Source organism: Protomyctophum parallelum (genome assembly GCF_964188405.1).
Source record: "Protomyctophum parallelum genome assembly, chromosome: 22".
NCBI classification, from domain to species: Eukaryota; Metazoa; Chordata; class Actinopteri; order Myctophiformes; family Myctophidae; genus Protomyctophum; species Protomyctophum parallelum.
The window spans coordinates 24,594,424-24,608,742 of NC_139714.1; the positions used below are offsets into that span (position 1 = coordinate 24,594,424).

A 14,319-nucleotide genomic window follows, 5' to 3' on the forward strand; every position below is an offset into this window, starting at 1 on the left:
ATAAAGTTTTAAAGTTTTAAAACGTTTTTAAAGGACTCAGGTCAGTATACAAGGCCGTAATACCACGGAATGTTCAATGTTCATTTAGGCTTGTTGAGCAGTCTCACAGCCTGAGGGATAAAGCTTAGTTTTAGTCACATTTTAGTCACCTGGAATGTCTTAGTGTTAGTATAGTTTTAGTCGACTAAATGTCATAGGATTTTAGTCGACTAAATCTGCCGTTGATTTAGTCGACTAAAATGTATTTTGGCGGGTCTTGATGCCGTCATAATGAGTGTTTTTACACTTGCTGAAAATAGCCGATCTACAAGCTGCGACGCGTTGTGAGCTTGTAGATCAGCTATTTTCAGCATGCAACCAAGTGTAAAATGACTTATACTGGATCTCTTGTCCACTAGTCCCTTCATAACATTTTAGTCTAGTTTTTATTTGTCGATGAAATTGTCAGTATATTTAGTCTTCGTTTTAGTCATCGTAGCTTAGTTTTCATTTAGTTTCCATTTGTTTTTGTCAGTGAAAATAGGTAGTCGACGAACATTTTTCGTCTTAGTTTTGGTCGACGAAAACAACACTGCGAAGAGCAGCAGCCACGACTTGGCCCGCCGGAGGAGGGGGAGGGATCCGAGACGACAAGAGAACAAAGTATAGTTCACATGGACGATGCTGGGGCATTTGAGGGGCAATGTATATTTTGTATGCACAGATTACAGATAAAAGAGAATTAATACTGTATGTTGAGAGCCTCTCTTTCCGAGGCTCGCCACTTCCTCATTTGTGACTACGGGGACTTGTGTGATTTTGAGCTTATGCACCAGTTACCCTTAAAAAAACATGTCGACTCAATGTTATTATAACTTAAGATGTACGACAGAATTCTTCTTTTTTTTAATGCCATATTTAGCCATACGAGCGCAAATATCAATTGCGTCCCTCCCAGCAGGATATATATACACGGTATGGTATATATCTATCCTATCACTTTCACTCCCTTTAAGTCTTACAGGAACCACACACTCCCTGCCGTGCTTCTCCCTCACACAGTGAACTTTAACACCGTCTCTCCATTCATCACACTCAATCTGCCTCTCACCGCCTGAGGTCTGGTTGATTGATTGTTTGTGTACACGTGTGTGTGTGTTGTGTGCATGCGTGTGTGTTGGAATAGACTCAGGCAGATCTAATTGTGACTGCGTGTGTGACACCTCATCTACACAGGCAAGAAGCGAGCGAGAAAAACTGTCCTCATATAGAGCGCCGGCCATTGTGTTGCAACGTAGCCTGAACCAATCATCAAATAACCAATAAATAGTAGCGTGTACATCTCAACCAATAAGAGTGTTTGGGGCCACGAAACCTCGCTCAAATAGAGACTCTGCGAGCGAATATAGGAGGGGTGGACGGCATCGCTGCACGGCGCTTTGTCGCTTGCTTTGCGTCAGGAGAGTCCTGTTGAAAAACATGTATTCCAATGAGATTTCATCGTTCGCTCGCTCACATTCGCTGGGAGTGTAGATGAGGTGTGAGACTGAGAAAGTCTGACAATCGTTTGGACAGACAGACAGACAGACAGACACACACACATCGTCAGAGTGAGTGCCCTCAGACAGTTCTCATGTTCAGGCTTTACCTGTGTCACTCACTTGACTCAGCTAGCTCTCTCTCTCTCTTTCTGTCATGTTATCTCCCTGCTCATGGGACCTATAGCGATACTATAGCGATGCCAACGGTGGCTTCTTGTGCCCATTTTAGCTCTCGATACGATATGAATACGAATGCATGTGGCCGCTTCCTGCTAGAATATTAACAAGAGCATCTTATTTTTCATAAATGCTGACCTGGGGCTGGCAGGCCTGCCTTCCTCACATTTCAGAGGCTTCCATAAAAAACACATTTGCACAAAAATAATATTTACGTATTTTTTCTTTTCTAGCTGTGAGCTTGTAGATCTGGGATAGAGCGGCTATTTTCACCATGCAATCAAGTGTAAAATCTACCATTTTACATCAAAGGCCCGTCAAAATGCATTTTTGTTTTTGTCGACTAAAATGATAGGATAGGACTAAAACTAGACTAACACTAAAACATTTCAGGTGACTAAAATATGGCTAAAACATTACATTTTATTAAAAATCAACACGGTCTTACACCTCATCTACACTGCCAGCGATGTGAGCGAGCGAGCGATGAAATCTCATTAGAATACATGTTTTTCAAGACTGTTGTACTGATGTACCGCGAGCGTGCAGTGACGTCGCCCACCCCTTCTACAGTACAGTCCTAACTGTACAGTAAATTCACTCGCAGAGTCTCTTATTTGAGTGAGGTTTCGCAGACTCAAACACTTATTGGTAGAGATATTGGTTATTTGATTGGTTCAGGCTACGTCGCAACGCAATTGCCGATGCTCCATAGCAGGACAGTTTTACGGTGTGATAGTGCCGTCGGAACGCCATCTTGCCTGTGCAGATGAGGTGTTACTCCTCCCGTTCAACACCCCCTACTGACACACGCCACCCCCAGCTGTAGGAGACTTGCTAGAGCAGTGACAAAGATCGCCCTCCTCGGTCGACTTCACTGCCTCGGAAACACGGCCAATTTTGTTTGTGTGTAGACTAGTCTCAACATTTCTCTCCTATTGTGTTTCAGACAGAGCAGCAGGGGTGTTTTCTAGCCAACTGGGAGAATGTCTGATCAACACCTGCTTCTATTTCTGCTCTATAGAGAGTCGCAGTCCCGCCCCCTTTCATGACGACGCCAGGCCCAGAAAATGGTTTCCAATGCATTTTTCCCATAGACATTACAAAACTTATTTATTTAAAGACCTTATAAGCGTCGTACAAAGCCAACTCTTGTCGTGACAAATCATGACAACAAACACAATATTTTGGACCAAACAAATAATTACAACAAAAGAAAAAGTGTTCCTGCCGTTTTCTTCTTCTTTCTAATTATTTGTTCAGCCCGAAAATTTGTGTTTGTTGTCATGATTTGTCACGACAAGAGTTGGCTTTGTCCGCGGCGTAAACGTCTTTAAATAAATACTTTCTGAAAAGTCTATGAGGAAAATGAACGGGGATTTCTTTTCCGGGTCTCTCGAGGGGGCGAGACTCTATTATTGATGAAACCAACCTATTGTCTTGTTGGACTTCATGAAAATAGCAGAGAAGGAGTTTTTGTGAGAAAATCCAGGCATCATATTAGTCCAGTGTGTCCGTGGCAGTGAAATAAGTGCCAGTTATGTTCTTTCACAGTTTGCGGCCTGAGGTCTTGCTGCTGTAAACAGTAGTGTATAAACACACCACTCATCCGAAGACAGTTCACTGGACTTGCTTTGCGCCTGTGGTGTGTTTTCAAAAAAAGTTGGTCCTTTAACCCATTCTGACCTGAGATCAGATTAAAAAAATGTCTTCTACATCCTGACAGTTTTCTGAAAACGCTATGTTTCTGTCAGTCGTTCTTCGATTTTTCAAAAATAGCAGACCTACAACTTCGTCGCGCGCCACTCGGTGGCCGCTATGAGCTTGTAGATCTGCTATTTTTCAATAGCTAAAGCATAACATGATGCTAACACCAAAATGGGTTCCCGCCCAGAATGGGTTTTAACAAGGCTCATGCCTTATCCTTTCACCAATATGAATTCAGTCCTGTGTGGTCAGTATTGAGTGTTGATTTCGTCTACAAAAAATGACTACCTTTTTTTTTTTTTTAAGATATTTTTTTGCGGCTTACGCCTTTTTATTGATTTTTGAAGGGACAGACAGTAGGCTGACAGGAAACGGGAGAGAGATGGGGGGATGACATGCAGTAAAGGCCGTGTCGGGTCCGGGAGTCGAACCTGCGGCACACTGCGACTGGATTACCAGTCCGGTGCCCAGACCGTTACGCTACGGCCTGGGCCCAAAAAATGACTACCTTTGTCTAACTTTTCTACTAAGTTTTTCACTGACCAAAACTAAATAAAAACGTAATACAAACTAAGCTACGATGACTAAAACTAAGAATAAATATAATGACAATTTTGTCAACAAAAATTGTGTGCAACCAAGTGTACTGTAAAATCATCCATTACGATGCCAACAAGGCCCACCGAAACACATTTTAGTCCACAAAATCAACTGTACATTTAGTGGACTAAAGTCTTATGATATTCAGTCGACTAAAACTAGACTAACGCTAAAACATTTCAGATGACTAAAATATGTAAAACTAAATGGAAATTTATTCAAAAGACTGACAAACGTATTTTGACAAACAAAAGTTTGCTGCCGTTTGTGTGGTCAATGGTCATTTCCTCTTTGCCCTATTTGAGGCGTCATTATAGACAAAATGTTTAATGGGCCCTCAGCCCTCCTCTTCCTGTGGGACGCCTGTGTTTTCATTCCCAGCATGAATGAAATATACACGTTATGAATGTCCCTGCTGACACTGACAGATTCAGCAGCGCAGCTTGGAATCTGTTCTCGAGAGATTATAGGGACACCGAGGGTTCACGCTCTTAAGAAGCGTATGCTTCTTTGCTTCGATTGGTTCTGCACCGCTATCTTGTTCTTTGACCTGAAGGGGGTGAAAGATATAAAATAACGGGTTTCTCTCTGTGGTGGTGAGCTGCGTCTGGGCCCAATGGGCTTTGAACTCGGCAGGGAGTGACTAACCTGCCCCTGATGAATGAGGTGTTAGGGCCCGCGGTTTGGTGGCCCTTCCCCCAGCTCCATTTGATAGCTCAATCTCTTCATTGCAGCCCCTGCTCTCCCTGAGTGGGAACATCTCAGACTTTGATGCCCGTGCAATTGAGGGCACGAAGTAGGTCTGTTGCTGGGTGGGCTGTTTTGATTAGCAGTACAAAGAAAGAAAAAGAGATCATAAAAAAAACTGGAGAAGCTCGCCTGTCACAGGGCAGGCGTGTTGGAATAACGACCCACATCTACCGAGTGAAAGTGGGTCTCTTTGACCCGGGAATAGAAGAAAGACAACGTGCCGTTCTATCACATTATGTGCAACAGCACAGGGCAGAAACCTTGTATCTCCCATATTTCAACTTTGAATGTTTTTCTTTTCTTCTTCTTTTTTTAATGCCCTACTTTGTGTCATACGAAAGTAGCAAAAGTTGCCGATCTACAATCTCACAACTTTGCGCACATACGAAAGTAGCAAAGATAGCCGATCTAGAAGCTCACAACTTGGCGCACTGCAACACGTTGTGAACTTGTAGATCGCCTATTTTAGATGTGAAAGTGTTTAAGTCCGTTTGTTGATTTAATACATATTGAAAACGTATTAACAAGAGCTCATGACTAAACAATAACTGCACTGAATCCATTGGAACAGGGTATTTTTGACCGAAATTCTTTGGACATATTGTGATGAGGTTTCCGCCTGACAGCGTTATGTCTGTGTCGTTGCCGTTTAAATGCGATCAACGCCCACAGATTGCAAAGTGGGGCTGTTTGTCGGTATGCAGGCTGCTCGGTGCCTGGAACTGCTGGAAGCTGAACTTTTCACAGCCGGAGTAGACAGATCATTTTGGCTGCCTCTGTGCAACGTCTGATGCAATCTCAGATAACCGAGGCGAGGCCGAACAGGATTTCTTTTTTTTTGTGAGATATCTTGTTTCTGGTGATTGTGTCACTGTGTGGGTCAGTCTGTAACAGACCAGCTGCTAACTGGAGCAGTGTGCTGGGTGGTGGAACCAGAGAGAGGAGCCCAGAGGAACTGCCATAAGTTCTGTATAAATGTAGGTTAGCACCGGTGTAGATTTTGACAGTCTAGTCATGGTCAGTTGATGCCACAGTTGATTTTGTTGACGGAAATGCAGAGGAATTGTGACAAGAATTCAAAGCTTGAAAGTCAATGTGTTCTTTCATTGTGGTATTTTTTATGTGCGGGCTGGTCCATTCACTCCACTTCTCATCAAAAATGTAAATAAATTAATGTTTAAAAATAATTTATTCTCACCCCGTAGCAAACAGATGCCGGTTAATGTTCCGTTTCTGTCAGCTGGAGGTGGCTGTTGCTAGGTTACAGGTTTAATAAAGTAAACAAGGCTGAGTCATACTTACTATAATTGGAAGATAATGATGGCATTAACTCATTAAAACTGGGATAAGCATCCTAATAATTTTTGATCTCTGCGTTGGCCATTAAAAAAATAGTGCGAGAACTACTGATTTAGAAGGACTGTAAATCAGTCCTTCTAAAAAAACCAATGTATTTGTTAAGGATAACAAACAAGACTATATGCAATAGTTTTGGAAGAACTCACGGCAACACCACTGTAGTTGTGACTAGCGATGATGTGTTAAAGGCAGTCTGCGGGCACTGCTGCACTAAATCGACGGAGTATCGCCGATGTAAAGATGAAATGACAATGCTTGACGATGACGAGATTAAAGAGTTATTTGGTGATCAAAGGGTCACAGAGCTGATCCTCGATCACAGAGGCACGCTTGCCTCCACGCCACGTCAAGGCAGAGTCCATGTGGAGGGAACATGTTACATCTATGGAAATACATATTAATTTATGTAAATATATAAAAACAAATGGTAAAAAGGGGTCTGCACAGCCCATAGCCACGGTGCAATACTTAAATATAACCAAAGTCTTCCTCAAACACACTGTCAAAACTTTATTTTAGCAACCATATGAATACCACACGTAAAAATCAGACCCTTCTGAACTGAGTGGTGCTATGTGTGTGTGTGTGTGTGTGCTGTAGTCAATGGGTGTGTGTGTGTGTGTGTTAGGCTGCTCAACAGTGCCACTGACAATTGCGTCAACCAACGCAATTACTGAGAGTGCAGATATTCCTTTTTTCAACCAACGCAATTGGTGTATTCATTTGGACATGCATACTTGGGGTCGGACATAGTTGGTAATTGGAGTGGCTAGCACATAAAGAATAAGTCTGATTATTGTGTGTGTGTGTGCGTGTGTTTCTCTCCTCAGAGACTGGCTCAGCCATCACCTCCTCCTGCATTGGTCTGGGCAACTCACTGATGCCCCCCGCAGGCACGGCTGGGAAGCCCGTCCCAGGATACAATGGTAATGTAGCCTCATTTACTGTCAGAGTGATGTCTCGCTGCATTTAGCTTCTGCCTCGTCTTTTCAGATAGAAGTCTTATTTTGAAGATCTTTAATTCCCGAGAGTAAAACCAGAAGTTAAATCCGGCTGTGTAAACGTGTCTTGGGATCGTTATTTAATTCACACAAAACATAAATTCTGTAACCACGATCATCTGTGCTTTTGTTACGAGCCATGAATAAAGCTTGTTTTGATCAAGCTGACTTTTGACTTCCCGGTTATTTCTTGTTTACTCGATCACTCAATCACATGGATTAAAGCAAAAATAAAATCACACAACTTAAAAAATTTGTAAGGCCAGGTCCTATAGAGTGTCGCAGTCCCGCCCCCTACCAGGGCCCAGGAAATGATTCCCCGGTCATTTTCCTCATAGACATTTCAAAAAGTATTATGTATGTCTGACAAATCAAACAAACAAAAAATTTCGGGCCAAACAAATAATTAGAAAGAATTAGAAAACGGCAGGTTACAGAACATTTTTTGGTTGTTTTTCTTCTTTGTAATTATTTGTTCGGTCGTAAACGTCTTTAAATAAATACTTGGAGAGATGGAGAAAATGAACTGGGAATTCACTTTTGGGTCTCACGTGGTCATGAAAGGGGGCGGGACTGCGACACTAACAGTGTGAAAGGAGCCCTACCCATTCTATCGCAGTTTCCTAAACTATTAACACAATATGTTTAAGTAATATTGTTCCTGTTCTACATACTGCCAACCAGGTGAAGAAATCACTGATTGAGATTTTAACCTTTTGCTTTTATGGCATATCCGAGACCATTAGGGTTTTATGGAGAATGCTTCTAAACATATTGCTAGTTTGACCACTTCAAATGCTCCAATCACAAGGCCACAAGGGGGGGGCAAATATCTCACAACGGGTGGTTGTTTTATAGTTATATATTATAGTTGTTATAATTTAGCTATTGGAAAATAGCAGATCTACAAGCTCGTAGCGCGCCACCGAGTGGCGCGCTACGAGCTTGTAGGTCTGCTATTTTTGAAAAATCGTGAATATTTATTTCAGAAAACTGGAGGATTTTGAGGTCAGGCCTAAATGGGTTAAAAACGTTCTGTCTGAACTAACCGAAGTAGTTTACTCCACACCGCGCAACTAGCCCCCCTGAATGTGATTTGTACCTGCATGCCCCGCCCCTCTCCTCTAGTCACGGTGATTGACGACGACATGCAGGAAGTGAAGCCAAGGATCCTGGGAAATATTGTGGTGAGGTAAGCTGTAGTGAACGGCTTACTCTTATTTTTACTTTTGTGAGTGAGTGAGTGAGTGAGTGAGTGAGCATGCACATGCCCACATACACACAAACCAGCATACCCCGTCTCCCCGTTATTCAGTAGGAAAACGCAACAAAGACTACCACGTACGCCCGCTGTGTTCTTATATTATCGTTAAGACATTTTTCACCCATTCACATACCGACACACAATGCCAGGCACCAACATGCACATCGAGAGCACTCAGGGGCAGAGGCGCAATACTGACTGAACGCTAGGGGGGATATAGAAAAAGCGGCGCAAAGCCCCCCCCCCACTCTACTGACGGCGCAAAGCGGCGCCGCCGAAAAATCCGTCCCCCCTGTCCCCCCCACCACCCTAGGGGAGGGGGGATGGGGGGGTCTAACCCAGGGGGGCAGTCAGCCAGATATTTCGTGAAGCCTCATTTGAAATCGGTAGTTCATATAATGGCCTGTTGTGGCGCTGGACTGGACCCAAAAAGCCCCATAGCTCCATAGAGGCCCATGTATTTTGGCCCAACTTCACCTAGACTGTATTACCTTAATAAACATGGTCATGAATACTTTCTTCTTCCAGTCACTAGTTTAAAGTCTCATTTCTAATGTCATAATATTCTTTTTGGAAAATTATGGTCCCATTAATTAAAAAAATGACCATAAAGTCGCGTATGTTCTGAGGGGCGTGGCTACCGTTACAGTCTATGATCGGGATTCCCCTCCCACTCAAGAGTCTTCTCCTCCCACTCGAGTCAAAATAAAAACCAACGGAGAAGGGGGGAAGTCCCGCCTCGTTGTCTGGGCAGCCAATGACCAGCTGGTACAAAACGGAGCCAGCCAATGGCCAGCTGGTACCAAAAGATGGCGACTTACATCAGGAATTAGCATATCATTACAGGCTTCATTTTACGTTCATGTTAGACCCGGGGAACGCTTTGTCCATATTTTTTACAGTCTATGGTCTAACCACACAAACCTGGGGTTATGGTTAGGGTTTGGGGTCGGACTACAGAGAGGTTGTTCCAGTGACTCAATGTACATACAAAACTGCGTTTTGGCACAGTTATTATTATTATTAATTACCTGGCTGTGATTCCTCCTCCTCCCCATTTGTCTCAAAACGTAAAATCAGCAGCGCCTCGAACAGGTCAAAACTCACTGACCATCTGATCTGTAAGTTAGCCTATCCTATATAAAATGTACAACACCTGTGAAGTTTTCAGGAGAGGATGTTTAGTAGTAGTTAGTGTTAAACCCATGCAACTTGAGAGGAAAGAAAACCTGCAGCGCCTTACCTGGTGTTGACAGTTGTGCTTTCATTAGCGCATTTAGCGGCGTCGATCTCCTCCTTTCCCCATGAATCCCAACATGGTGTAATAATATAATTCCCAAAGTGGGGTCCGAGGACCCCCAGAGGACATTGAGCGAGTTCCAGGGGATACAACTTCATGATAGTTTGTGGCATGTCATGTGGACGCTCTCAGTTTTTTAATTTAACATTGATTATCAATTGGAGTCCCACAGCTAGAAATGGCATTAAAATAGGTGCTGTATAAATCTTCTCTTATGGGGGTCCTTCTCTTCTCTTCAAATGGGGGGGTCCGCGGGCTAATACGTGTCCATTTGGGGGTCCTTGACATGAAAAGGATCAAGTAAATCCATTCATCTACTGATATATCCAATACACGTGTTATCAAAAGTGGTGCGTGACACCAAAACTGGTGACCTATTGAATCCTGTTCCTGTATTATTAGAATCATTACAGGGCATCATCACAATAGCATTATGGAAAGTTGGAAACCAATCTAGAACCTGCTAAATATGTTGCATAGCACATCTTACTTAGTTCTTGCAGACGAAAAGAGTCTTTATCTGTAACCATTGGTTGCTTAGCATTAGAAGTTAAACCCATGTTCCACCCTGTATATATTCAAACCGTTACCTGTGACCTCAGCATAAATTCAAAGAGTGCAATTATAAAGAAAGTGAGCCAGTCATATCATTCTTGTATCTTATTATTAATGTGTAATGACAAGTCTCGCGGTCTGCTGTGGCTTTTTATGTCTTGTGTTTTCAAGCCGCCGAGGATAGAATCCGTAAATATAATTAGGCTATCTTGTCTTTTTGATGCAATTGTCAGTGTGACTGTGACAGGCTCATTAAATTAACCCATTTTGGGCGGGAACCCCTTTTGGTGTTATGCTTTAGCTATTGAAAAATTGCAGATCTACAAGCGGTGGCGCGCTACGAGCTTGTAGGTCTGCTATTTTTTTTAAATCGAAGAACCACTGACAAACTGTCAGGATGTAGAAGACATTTTTAGAATCTGATCTCAGGTCAGAATGGGTTAAAACGTGGGCCGCAGCACAAACAATGATGGATCATCATTTGTTCCTTTCCTGCAACAACACTGGGAATGACATCCCGTGTTTGCTGCAGGCATGGGGCACAATCGCGGTGAGCCGTCATCAGGCAAGAACTAATTACAGCAGGAGGACAATATGCGTTCACACGAGGCATTATGATTATGCAAAGATCGCAGCGTATTTGTCGCGGTGTCGCTTAGTAAAATCTGACTGTTGCTCACACGGTCGTTGAGCGTGTTTTGTTTAGACAACTCTGGCATTGCTTTTTTAGCTATGAAAATCTATGCAGAGAAAGAAAAAATCTTCCTCAAGATACTTAAAAAGGTGATTGCCGTTGGCTCCTGTGTAAACAAAGCTCCGGAGTGCCGAGTTACCCTACCTAGTTGCTCTTTGTGTGTGTGTGTGTGTGTGTGTGTGTGTGTGTGTGTGTGTTTCTCTCCTCTCCTCAGTGTGTGTGTGTGTGCACGGGCGTGCACGCGTGTGTGTACGCACGTTCAGGTTCTCAGTCAGCAGGGTCAGGCGAGGTCAGGTTCAGCAGCAGACACTGGCATTATGTCTAGACAACCAGAGGGTTAGTGTAATAATATCCACATCCAGACTTATCTGTACGTCTTCATTCTAGACTGACAAGCTGCTTTCTTCCAGACCTAGACATGGTTCCCTGATGGGGGCAATCGCAGGAGTCTTTTTATTGACATCTTGGGGGCAGGCAAATAATAATAAAAGACTATGTTGTTGAGCAACCCTTACCTCTCCCAGACAAAAGAAATATAATTCTCCCAATTTTCTATCCCAATTAAGCCTATATTCCCAGTTCGATCTGCTATTTTCAAAAGATTTGTATGCATTAGAAAACTTGTGAAACGGGACGTAGCCTACTGCCTAAAGGAGTTTCTCCTTTTGGTACTTTAGGTACATTTTGATGCCAATACTTTGTACTTTCACTCAAGTAAATGTTGAAATCCGGACTTTTACTTGAGTATTTCTTATTGCAGTATTGATACTATTACTTAAAGTAAAAACCTTTTGTGTGTGTGTGTGTGTGTGTGTGTGTGTGTTCTTGTCTCCCAGACTGCCTCTCGCGCCCGGTGCAGCGCTGTCCCTGTGGAAGAACCAGGAGTTGTACAGAGAGCTCTACTTCGTCAAGTTCCCGGTACGTACAATGAAAATGGCATGTCTACAAGCTCACAATGCATCACTCGCCATAACAATGCATTGGGACCAGCTTGTGGGTCTAATGGATTAAAGTTCTCAGTCGCCACGACTGATTTCAGTCATTTGGATTCCATAGAACCCAGAATGTCTTCTATGAAGACATAGAACCGAAAATTGCCAATCTACAAGCTCGCAGCGTGACGTGTTGTGAGCTTGTAGATCGGCTATTTTTGGCACAGTCGGTAGTGCTGTCGCTCGCAGCTAGAAGGTCCTGGGTTCGATTCCCACTGGGGCGTGTTCCCTCCTCCGCGTCATCAGTGCCCATACCCGAGGCGGGGTTGACGAAAGGGCCTTTCTGTGTCATGTTCTCCCCGTGTCCCCTAGGGTAGGTACCCTCACAAAAACATGCATTAATCCTGGTCTCTAAACTACCTCCCCCTGGCCAGCCAGGGTGTCTGATGGAGGGGAAAGGAACTGGTCGGAATAACGTGTTCCTTCCACGCTCTACGTCCGGTCGGGGAAACGCTCCCACATTTTGCTTTATTCCATGAGGTCTGCAATTTTTGCTGCACTGTGTGTATGAATTAAGCTATATTCTCAATATTTAGTTTTAATACATTTCCAAGGCTGCATGGAAACGGGTTTCATGTTTTGAAATGACTTTCGTTTAAGATTCTGTACGCGAGTTCTCATAGTACTACAGTAGCTACCATGATATAGGACAAGTGAGGTAATACTCAAGTGTAATGAGTACATGGTACAAGGTTGCCCTCTAGTGTTGAAAGGTCTTGACTGCATGATTATAATTGTTTTATGGCCTCACGCTTACCCTGCATAGCATGCTTACAAAAGACATCCTGTTCATAAAAAAAAAAAAAAAACATCACATACAATTTATGGACTCAAGCCCAAGCTCACGGCCATTCCATCCTCTCCACTCACAATTTTGGAGGTACTCTGTGTTCCTGGCTCTATGGGGTGAGCGTTGTCATCCTGGAGGATGGCGTTAGGTCCCAGATTCTGAAGATATGGGATCGCCACTGGCTCCAGAATCTCACTGCATTGAGATTGCCTTTCTGTCTGAGAGAGATACTGTTCCATACCAAACCAAGCTGTTGTGGCAAGGGTGAATACCAAACACTTGATATTTTGGCAAATGTTTTGGGGGCGCTACCCACACATTTATCTGTGTTGCTCATTCCACGAATGCCCGATCCTTATACAATAGGTCTATATACCCTTCAGACGTGCTCCGCGTATTTTACGATCATCCTTTTCCACAAGGCACTTCCTTGCGTCTCTCTCCAAGTAACATGCAGTCAGTTTCAGGCAGTGCAGAATGTAAACAAGCGGCGTAAAGCGTGGCTACATGCTGCCGTACAGTGCTGAAAACTGTCGTAAAACTTGTTGGAGAAATGACGAAATTAATCAAATTAATTTAAAAGGTTAATATTATAAATATCCGAAAGGCATATAAATATTGATACAAACTAAAACTAAGGGTATTTTGTCTATAATTTCAGTTAGTTTTGTGAACACACAATACAGTTATAGTTTAGTTATTGTTTTTTAATTTATTTTTAGTTTTTATTAGTTTCAGTTAACTATGTTTTTTTTATTCTAGTTTTCTTGCTTCCTTCCTCTTCCTATTTGCAAGGAAGCTCTTTCTTGCTTTCATGGGTGGCAAAGCTCGCACCGGATGCCTGATGAAATACATGGCAGTGCATGGAGAGGGCTGGACCAGCTCATGAACAAACTATTTATGAACGATTGAGACCCCTTGTCATATAATCGGTCCAGGAATATAAAAGCCGTCCAATCACAGGTTGTTTTCCAATCACTTGTTTTTCGAGGTGCAAAGTACATCATTTTATTGGGGATCTAAACAGCGGCAGGTCTCGTTTCTGTCTAGGAGGTATCGTATCGCAGGATTTGGTTGCGATTAGGGGTGCACGATTATGAAATTATTACCGATATCCGATCTCCGATATCTCATTATCTCATTATTATGAGATAATGATAATGATAATATTATTACTATTATTATCTCATCTCATCGATTCCGATATTATACGGATTATGCTGCCTTCAAACATTAGAAATGCACAAAACAAAAGCGACAGAGCCATTGCGTCATCAGTATCTGTGAAAATAACCAGGATTATGTTTTGACCGATACGATACCGATATGGCATTTTTATGGCCGCTTTCGATATTCTACCGATCATATCGTGCATCGCTACTTGCGATACTTGGCACGTTCAGAAACGTACTTTGTGCTCTTTATATACCTCTATGAAATGACAATGTAGGCTACACATTGAAAAAGCAACACAGCAGACAACTAGAAAATTCGTAATTTAAAAAAATTGCAGAGTGTGGTTGCCGCAGTGGCTTACATATGCCCCTCCCACTAATATTGCCAGCCAATTACAATTTCAAGTCACACCTTAGATCATGTGTAAGTAATTC

General features: G+C 42.8%; 1 protein-coding gene across 1 annotated transcript in view; it reads left to right on the forward strand.

The window, feature by feature from the left end:
- Positions 1–14,319, forward strand: part of acss3 (acyl-CoA synthetase short chain family member 3) — a 52,840-nt gene that overhangs the window by 34,758 nt on the left and 3,763 nt on the right. The window contains exons 10-12 of the mRNA XM_083758279.1: positions 6,944–7,039; positions 8,243–8,306; positions 11,764–11,845. Coding sequence (XP_083614405.1) covers positions 6,944–7,039; positions 8,243–8,306; positions 11,764–11,845 — 242 coding nt within the window. The remainder of the gene's footprint in view (positions 1–6,943; positions 7,040–8,242; positions 8,307–11,763; positions 11,846–14,319) is intronic.